The sequence below is a fragment of the Rhipicephalus sanguineus genome, chromosome 1, assembly GCF_013339695.2.
Source record: "Rhipicephalus sanguineus isolate Rsan-2018 chromosome 1, BIME_Rsan_1.4, whole genome shotgun sequence".
In the NCBI taxonomy this organism is placed as follows: Eukaryota; Metazoa; Arthropoda; class Arachnida; order Ixodida; family Ixodidae; genus Rhipicephalus; species Rhipicephalus sanguineus.
Window position 1 is genome coordinate 260,546,716 of NC_051176.1, and position 10,448 is coordinate 260,557,163.

Below are 10,448 nucleotides of genomic sequence, written 5' to 3' on the forward strand. Positions count from 1 at the left end.
CAGGGGCGTCGGGGTAAAACCCGGCTCTCCTCCCTCGGTGTACAATAAAGTTATCTATCTATCTCCATTACGGCGTCTCTCATAATCATATCGTGGTTTTGGGACGTTAAACCCCAGATATTATTATTATTATTGTTTAAAGGCTGACAGAAATCTTGCAATGACATTTTTGAATTGGGCACTGATATTGTAGCAAAGCGGCCTGAGAATGGATCATGGTTCCCTGTGGCGCAGCTTCATCTTGATCATACGATAGTTGGTATCACTTGAAAGTGCCGAAATCTTCCGCTTGTGCTCAGATATACGTCAGCCTCACATTTCTTGAAGCTGGTGCATGAGCGGTGGTTAATATTTAATCATGCAAGGCTATAAGATGGCACAAGTTTCGACAGCCTTTTATTCGCGATCGGATTACACTGCCGTGCGGAAGAAAGGAAGAGACCAGTACAAAGAACACTGCTAGCTGCTTTGCCCAGACTTTCGTGTACAGATTTTGCGAGTAGAAGCGCAGCACTATGTCCAATGAGCAGTACAAGAATCCGAACAAGGAAACAAGCGCGACTTCCCTGCAATCAGGTAAATATAACAACCACTGCTCGTCTTTTCAAGCCAAAGCAACAATACCGCGGAGGCCATGCCACCCTAGTAACTATAGCTCACGTTTCAGCAGCCAAAGAAGAGGAGAGCTGTCCCTTGCCCTCGTCCTTGCCCCCTGGCACCACGTTTTCAATATCATCTGCGATCAACGACAAGCCTCCATTCATGAGTTCGAGCCAAAACGTCGTCACACAGTCCCAGGATGATGGAGCGCCGTCGTTGCCAGTCCGTGAATTGGTAAGCAACTCCGAGGATGACAACGCCTTTTTCGATACGCCTCCAGGAGCCTGCAACGAGGAGGGGAGCAGCGCTGCCATGTGCAGGATCTGCCATGAAAGCGATCAAGAAGAATCGCTCGTGTCGCTTTGCAGCTGCTCTGGCACCATGGGCTACGTGCATGTGTCCTGCCTTGAACATTGGCTTAACAACCAGAACGTGGACGTCTGCGAGCTCTGCGGTCAGCGCTTCCCGATGGCGGTCCAACCTAGCAGCGTGCTCAGATTCTTCCACTGGGTTTCGCAAAGCAACTGGTGCCTGCGGCGAGTGTTGCTGAGCTACCTGCTATTCTTGGGCATGTTGATAACGCTCACGGTCAGTGTGTGCTTCGTGGTCCAGCAGGTAGCGGGGTTGGAAGAGCGACAGCGGGACACTCACCTTCAAAGGTTTTTACATGCCTTGCTCCTCTTTATGATAACCCTAGCCTTTAGCGGTTTGTACAAGCTTATGTTCGACAGGCTCTGCGATCTGTACGGTCATTTCCTGGCGTGGCAGTTGGCGCATCCGGTGCGCCGGATAGCGCCACTGCCTTCTGATAGAGTAGTGGCTCTCTCCGAACATAAAGCAACGGACGTCAGGGCAGCGTGAAAGCTAGCGACGTCCGGTTGGCGTCTCCGTCGCCAGCATCAACAAGACAGAACCAATAACGCGACATCAACATGGCAGTGACTAATTCAAGCCGTTTGAACCACCACGAAAAATGCTTTCTACGAAGACCGGCCATCTAAGGCAACAACCTGCTAAAGACCAACTATATGTTTCATGTTTTTATAGATATCGTGTAGTGGTAGCGCTCAATGCATCATTGTTGCTCATGGGTCTTGATCATTTTAACGCTCGCATTTGATGATGTCATGCTATCTGTTATGCAATTTATTTCATACTCATGTGCTAGATAATCATGCCATCTTCTGCTCTTTTAGTATTTTTATTTTTCCACCGCGCTTGGAATAAAATCCTGGTTTTATGTCTATCAAGTGGTGTGCATTATTCAGATGCGACTGTTCCTTTAGTTAATTTTAACCTAATGAAACCAACAGACATACCTATAAATTCCATAGCTTCATTGGTTGGTTTCATTAGGTACTGTCTAACAAAAGAAACGAGCCCCCCGCCCCCTCTTTCGTTTAGTTAGTTTAGTGCTTTTATCCACTTCGGTCGTCAATTATGGTGACTTTTCCGTTAGGTCAATAGATGCTGTGCTGATACAAGAAGTTCCCGCTTTCGCGATTTCCACTGCCTCAATAATCTCGCGGGTTGTCTTATTGTTGCTAGGGCCGATGACGATGCAATTATCAAGTGAAGGTTCACAACCACAGGTCCTGCAATGCTGACTAAGATGACTGGCTGCTGTATTCCGAGAACTGTTAAAATGCTCACGAAGTCTGTTATTTAGGCACCTGCCGGTTTGTCCGATATATTTCTTTCCACATGACAGCGGGAAAAAGTGCACGACGCCTTTTCGACACGAAACGAAAGGGTTTCGATATCTTGTGACGCATGAAAAGCTGACCTTTTTGTAGCTTCCTTTACAAAGCCTCGAAAGTTTGTTCGGTGCGGAAAAAACCACCCGTATGTTCGCCTTGCTGGCTACCTTCTTGAGACGGTGTGATATGTCGTGTATGTAAGGGATAACAGAGGTGCGTTGCTGGCTGATGTGATCATTGGTATCACCTGAGGATTTGTGCATTCCGTTTGACTATCCTTTAAAGTCCATCAGCTACTGAAGTGATGCACGCTGGGGGTAGCCTGCTGTGATCAAACGATTTGTTTGGGCGAGAAAGCTGGCCTCACATGCGTGCGAACAGGATTTACTTAAAGCATTTCTTAGGGGGAGTTTGGCGATCCCTCGTTTAACGAGCTTGGAATGGCCTGATGAGACAGGCAGTAGAGGTTTGCTACCGCGTGGTTCGTACTGCCAGCAGATGTGCTCAAATGTGAACGTGAGCTTTAGGTCAAGAAACCTCAAGGAGTCTTTCTCTGGTGCTTCATGTGGGATTAGCAAAGGATTTAAACACACTGAACATTTCGTCTTGATTAATTTTGTCTTAATTAGTGTGTTAATTAATCTGTAATTAAAAATCAATTTGTTCTGTGGTCAGTCATGCTCCATCGTTGCGTACAAATCATCAACTCTCAGGCTCGAAATTCATAGGCAATTTATCCGTCACATCAGTTCCGAGAAAACGAAAATGATAATTTTGTCGTGGCTCCCGGAACGGGGCACGTCGATCGGCTCGTCGGACATGGTAGTTTCTTCAGTAACGTAGTCATTTGTAGCAATACGCACCACAATGAAGTTAAATGAGCAATAGTTGTTCACTCAAGAAGCGTGTACAAATGTGCACATCGTGTTTCAAGCCGGTTCAAGAAACACACGGTCCGTTACAAGCCTCTGCAGTTGATGTACACAATTGTACACACCGTCGATTAAGGGATTATACACATTTACTGATTGCCGTACGGGTGTAGTGTATAAGATTCCGTTTAGCTGCGGCCGCTTCTACGTAGGATGGACGGGCCGCTGTGTTAACCAGAGATTAATGGAACATTAGAGATCGCTAATCGGAGGCTCACCATCTAATATATCTACATTGCCGAGAGTGTAAGTGCACGCCAAAATTCGATGAATCGGCAGTTTTGTACATGCACGGGAATGAAGAAACGCGTCTAATGGTTGAGGCCTGGCATATCGATAATAGTGCGCATACGTGAGCCAACCGTCGGTTAACCTGGATAGAGAAGAAAACAAGTGCCTGAACAGTTATCTCTCACGTAGACAACCACACGTGCCGGATTGATAGGTATCGCCTCTTGCCTGGGCATGCGCAGATAAGTTTTTGTGTCTACCTTCTATTCCGCCGCTCTGCGCCTTTTTCAGTTGTTAATCGGCGTTTGTGGTGCCTTGACTTCTCGGTGAACCAGTTCAAGACGGTCGCTACACCTTCTCTAGCGTGGCTGAGGACAAATTAAGATCGTTAGGCGCAGGCCGCAAACTGATTTTGCACAGGCGCTGAGTGAACTGATAATATAATTGTTGGGATTTAACGTCTCAAAAACCACAATATGATTGTGAGAGACACGTAGTGGAGGGCTCTGAAAATGTCGACCACCTGGGGTTCTTTAACGTGCATTTTCGCCTCCATCGAAAATGCGGCCGACGCGGGCTGAGTAAACTGAAAAGACTGGGTAAAGCGGAAACTTTAAACCACCATCCCGACATTCGTCTGTGCCTCGCAAAACCGCATATGCTACTCGGAAGCACCGACGTTGCGGATGTTCTGGTTGACAGAACTGTGGACGTCTTGAAATATGTGCACGTGTATGTGGGCAGGCTTGAGAAAAGCACAATTTAGGCTACGCGACTAGACTTCGTGGTTACGGGGTTTATGGCTTGAGTGAAAGACTTCTACGAGCTGACGTTAGGTGCGATTTTGTGCAGCTTATTTTGTTTTTTTTCACGTCTGTGTCTACGCTCTTCGGACGCGCCTGACACTTGCGCTAATAAACAACACATATCGACCAATACACACATAGCGCGCGAATGTAGGGGAAAGAGGCAGAGAGAGAAATGAACTTTATTTTTGACCAGGCTCTCTGTGCTTCAGCCCTAAGGTGGGTGGCCTCCTCAGTCCAGGTAGCCATGGCTCGCAGTAGAAAAAGAGCGCTCAGACCGGCCGATGTCTTAAGGACCGCCTGCGTCAGCACCGAAATAGCGCGCACAGTGTTGTGCAGGGGATTCTTGACATTCATTCAATTCAATTCAATTCAATTCTTTATTTGCAGACGTCAAACATACAGAAATATCAAAACTGGTTGGAGCCATAGCCAAAGGCTAGTTGCGGGTCCAAAAAGATGAATAAATAAAAGTTCCATGTACAAAAGAAAGATATAATACATACATATAGATAGCAATCGTACATCCTTAATTTGTACGAGCGAACAAAAGGAAAGCGAAAGTTTGGGTAAGTGAACGATTGTACTTGACAGCTCTAGCTAAACTTACGAAACACGTGCAACTAAGGCAAATTCTTACATTTTTATGAAAGGTTAAACATACTTGGCTAATCCCCCCAAAAAAATAAATCACTGGTTGAGAATGGTCTTTTTAACAGGTTTCAACAAGTTACTGACACACACACCAAAATGACATCATGATTGTTCACATTGATAAACACTGTTCAGAGCAAGTAAGTATTTTTTTAGCACTGATGGAAAATTATTTGCTTGTTTTATTTCTGCTGGTAATTTATTCCAAATTTTCGGCCCTGAAAACTGTAGCAAACGTTGTCCGTAAGCATTCTTTGTTGGGGGAAGATTAAAGTTTCCATATACTTGATTTCTGGTCACACGAGAGGATGTGCAAAATAAAGAAACATGAAAAGGCAGGTTGTTTTTAACAACATTGAAAACACACGTGGCAATTTTTAATTCGTGTACCTTATCATAGGGCAAAATATTCATTTTTATAAACAAGGGCAGACTAGGCTCGTCGTAGCCTGAATTGGTAATTATTCTCAGGGCTCGTTTCTGAAGTTTGCGTACAGGTTCAAGATAAGCAGCCGCGATTGTGGGTACAGCCCCTTTCTTCATCAGTGGATGGTCAGGGCAAGGTAACCCGCGACCTAAGAGAAGCAGAAAAGATATACAAGTTAGGTGACTGCTGCGTACGCGCTCCTTCTGTTGCACTATCAGGGCTTGAGCGTTATTACCTGATCGGGTTTTAAGGCAATCGTGGGCACATGGCTCAAAGTGATTTGACTTGCAACGATGCTCTGACTAGGCTTATATGTATCATTTTCTGCACATACACATTTTACTCTTCTGCAAAATAAAGATCCGTTGGAAGCAGCGCGCTCTTTCTACTCTGTCCTTTATTTCCCTGCTCTTGTGCAAATTATTTGTACTCTCGCACCCGCGTTTAGAGCAAGCATGCATAATCTTGACCCCAGTTGTCATCTGTCGGCGAGGCCAGCGTAGAGGCTGCGGAATGGTTACGTCACAGCTGATGGCGAGCGAACACTGGCGGCCAGCACTGTGATAAGAGCAGGCTGGATGCTAGCGTAGTCGTCCGTTCCACGTAATCAGCAGCCCCCCCCCAGCAAAGATGGCTGCGCCCTGCAAGCGATGAAAATTCTGGTCTATACGCCGTCATGAAACAACACCAACCCGCCCAAACTTCTTCTCTTGTACACCACATATCATCATGCATCCTTGTCTTCTGCGGTCTTCACTAGTATTACTTTTCTGTAAAATAGTGCAACAGGCGCTATTTAAAAGTTCCGACATCTCCTGAACAACATACATTTTTTCTCAAAAGTTATCGTATGCACATAATCACATATGAATCGCTAGCTGCTTCCTAATTTATCTTCACATTGTGAGCGGCACCTCCCTCGCTTTCAAATCACAACGCCTGCCCTCCATCACATCACCCTCTCCAACATACTAAGGCGAAAGCCTTAGATGTCTCATTAAACGCAAAAATTGACCGTCGGCGTCCCGCGGCGTCAACACGAGTGATGCAAAAAATTCATCCCGTGATGACGTCACTATGCCGTCATATTGTGACGTCACATGGTGAAGTCACCACATGACATCGTCGCTTTGGTCAAAGGTGGGCCGAATACGAAAGCAGAGCAAAACCAGGTGTGGCGCAGAAAGCTACAGTGCCTCCGATCCTGGAGGCAGTGCAAAACCACGTTAGGAGCAGAAAGCTGTCGGGGGAGAGGATCAATACATCGACTGAGAAGAAAAAGAAGATGGCTTTCGCCTCCGAGTCGTCTTAGGCGAATTACGCAAGGGACTCTGTGAGTTTTGACACTGCTCCTCACCTCACCACCTGAGGGTGAAGGCGCTCATAGTGAGGACGCCCGTCATGAGGGCGCCCATGTCTGGAGCCCGCACGTGACGTCGTCTCGTGAATGTGGCTACATGTGCGGTATATTTGGCAGGCGCTATAGCCGCAGGATGACCTACGCACCGCGCTTGTCTATTTGCAGTGCAAAACCTCTGTGGTGTCGTTTTCGCTCTACGGTGGCGGTACCATATTTTCTGGCTGCGCTATATAATTCCGCGGTACACTCGTAGAAAAAAGATAGTAGTAACTGTTATTTTCGGGGTTGTAACTGCTTGTTACTTATGTTACTACCCAGTTAGTAGCTACATGTAGGAAGCACCTATGTTTTAGGATGAACAAATAAAATTATGTACCTGCCGTTCTATGGCCTACTGTCCAATTATGTGCACGTGGGAACGCAGCACATGACTGTTAATCAACCGTAATGAAACAACCACTATGTTATGTCTATTTTGCGTAAAGCTGCCACAACGAGGTACTAAAACTTACTAACATATTCTCAGTGAAATTTAAACGATCCCCGTGCTAGTAAATAGGTAGTAAAAAGTTAAAACCCACAGGGTCCCTTATGCATTTACCTAATACGACTCGAAGGCGAAAGCCACCTTCTTTTTCTTCTCACTCAACGTGGTGATCCTTCCGGGCCCCCTCCGCAAGCTTTCTACACCTAACGTGGTTTTGTGCTGCCTCCAGGATCAGAGGCATTGCAAGCTTTCTGCACTTCACTGCCTCCGTGATCGGCCCACCTTTGACCAAGCGACGGTGTCATGTGATGACACCATCATGTGACGTCACGGCATGTGACGTCATATTGACGTCGTGATGATGTCACATATTTTGGCATCTGTGACGTGACGATGATTTTTTGCATCACTCGGGCTGACGCCGACGCCCCGGGACACCGACGGTCAATTTTCGCGTTTGATGAGGCATACAAAGCTTTCGCCTTAATAACGTCTGGGGTTTAACGTGCCAAAACTAACAATATGATTATGAAGCATGCCATAATGGGGTACGGCGGGTTAATTTTGACCAGCTGTAGTACTTTAATATCCACCAAAATCTAAGTACATGTCTGTTGCATTTCGCCCCCGTCGCAATGCGGCCGCCGTGAATCCTGCCAGCGTTCTCGAGCTTATATCAGTGCCACAGCTTGCCTGGTAAGCCACCACTGTGGGTGTGAAGTAAAAACCCAGCACGCGCACGTCGAGGTAATACCTGGCTGCATTTACTAACTTTATAGCGTATTTACTATACGCTAAAGGTTGGAAGTACCATTAAGCAGGGGCGTAGCTAAGGTGGGGGTTGGGGGGGTTCAACCCCCCCCCCCCCCCCGAAATTTTTCAGTTTTGTTTGTGTATATATACACGCATACACACAAACGCACGGACGAACATACAAAAAGTATGGTTGAACCCCCCCCCCCCCCCGGAAAAAAATTTCTGGCTACGCCCCTGCCTTTAACCTTCTATAGCAAGGTAGCAATTATGTGCAAAATGTTGCGCGGTTATAGGCCCGTTATTTTCTCTAATATTTCGTCCCATAATAATGTGCTGCCTGATCTGCTGTTTTTGTCGTCGAGCTTCCTTAATTTTTTCATTGTATCAATGCTACTAACTCCCCTTACCATGTCATGATAATAAACTGATTGATTGATTGATTGATTGATTGATTGATTGATTGATTGATTGATTGATTGATTGATTGATTGATTGATTACACCGACCCCCCGGGGGATCACTTAGGCAGAACCCACTACCAGCTTCATTTTTTTTTTACAATCATGCTGCTGTAAAATTATCACAGAGTAGAATTCCTGTCGGTTTCCGGGCATGGCATGCCTAATAATACCAATACATAGAGCCATCTTAGTTTCAACAACGGTTGTGCAAGTGCAAAAGCCTGTTCAAAAACATATACGCATCCCTCTGATATAGTACAACAACGACAACTGAACATTACCGGGAGGTAACTCATGGGATCCGGACCTACACTCTGATACAGTACTTTGTAGTCTATGAATCACTACCTACTGCACCTTTCTGCCAAAAAAGAATTCGCAGGGTAAGCGAATTGCTGGAGAACAACCAACGCGAACTCTCCCCCTTTCCCACCCCCTGGGAATATGGGGAGGCTGTACGGCTTGGCTCCTTGTAATATTGATACGAATTGTCACTGTCGGTGAAAAACAAGCGAAGAGCGAGTAGAGAAAGAGGACGACGACGTAGCTTCTACGATTTCCGCGGTCTCAGTGCCCATTAAAACCCCCCCTTACGCTACTCCAGAGTACGTAACAGATTGCTGGAGGTGCTGGGTAAGACGAACCCAACAACGGAAGCTTCACTACCTGAACTTCGCCGCAGCCGCCGCCTTGCCGGACTCCCGCCTTCGCCGATCGAATTGTCCCAAGAGCAGACCTCTGCTGCTTCGACGCCAAGTCCGACAGGTTCCATGCCCTACTACCGAGTGCCACCAAACTTCGGCGGAACCTCAGAAGAAGACGTCGACGTGTGGCTCAAGAACTATAAGCGGGTGAGCAGGAGCAACGGCTGGGACTCGGAAGCGCAGCTCAGGCATGTTGTATTTTCGCTAACTGACACCGCTCTTATGTGGTACGAGAACCACGAGGACATGTTCACGACTTGGGAACACTTTGTCGAAGAAGTGCAGAAGTGCTTCGGTGATTCTGACGCAAAGAAGAAGCGCGCGGAGCAGACATTGGCTCAGAGGGCACAGCTTCCAGGAGAGACATGCACGACATACATTGAACAAATCTTGAAGCTGTGCAAGATAGTGAATACTCGGATGTCTGAAGAAGACCAGATTGGACACGTTCTTAAGGGTATAGCCGAAGACGTGTACAATTCCTCAATTGGAAAGGAAAACCTGAACTCCGTGTCTGACGTGATGAAGCACTGCCGTACCTTTAAATCGTTGAAAATGCGACGGATCTCTCCGAAATTCGGCCGCTTGTCTAACGTTCCAACTGTGGCTAGTGTCGAAACAGTGTCGCCCAACGACCTTGCTTTCACAATACGGTAGATTGTTAGAGAAGAGCTGCTTCGATGTCAGCAAACATCTCATCACCCCAACGACTTTCAGGAGGCCTATGCAAGAGACCCAGAGCGTGCGCGAACTCCGGCTACTCTTGCTCCATGGCAGCCATCGGTCAACGCAGCTGATCCCGATGAATACCGAGGCACACGGCAGTCTGGGTTCTCACATCGCACACCACCCAATTACGGACGACGTTTCCGGCACTACTATTCCATGCCTTCTGAGAGGAGTGGTTATTCTGAGCAGCCGCCTGTATCTCGACCTGATCCGGTGTGCTACAACTGTGGCGTCCCGGGTCACATCGCACGTTTTTGCAACCACCGCAGTCCATATCAGTGACAGCCTTCTCAGCCTTTCGACCGTCCACTCTACACGCCACAGCCACCACGCGCACCAACCGGATTCCGCTACCCCTCGCCGGCTTCTGATCGAAGCTTGACGCCGCCACCAGCTCCACGAGCTCCGCGATCGCCGTCAACACGGCGACGCACGCGGTCACCGCCGCCGGAAATATGATCTTGTTGCTCGAGTGATGTGCATAAAGTCCCTAGATTTTTCCCTGTTCTTTAAAAAGCAAAAAATCTAGGGACTTTAGATGTGCATGCTTTAGCCTCCTTTCTCTCAAATTTGTTGGCATTTATACTGTATATTAAAACGC

General features: G+C 47.1%; 1 protein-coding gene across 1 annotated transcript; it reads left to right on the forward strand.

Annotated features, from left to right (window-relative positions):
* The first annotated feature begins 317 nt into the window (after positions 1 to 317).
* LOC125756096 (E3 ubiquitin-protein ligase MARCHF3-like) lies at positions 318 to 1,461 on the forward strand. Its single transcript, XM_037647864.2, has 2 exons — positions 318 to 576; positions 671 to 1,461. Exons 1-2 carry the CDS (start codon positions 516 to 518, stop codon positions 1,459 to 1,461), a joined length of 852 nt encoding a protein of 283 aa, XP_037503792.1. The 5' UTR covers positions 318 to 515.
* Positions 1,462 to 10,448: the final 8,987 nt, after the last annotated feature.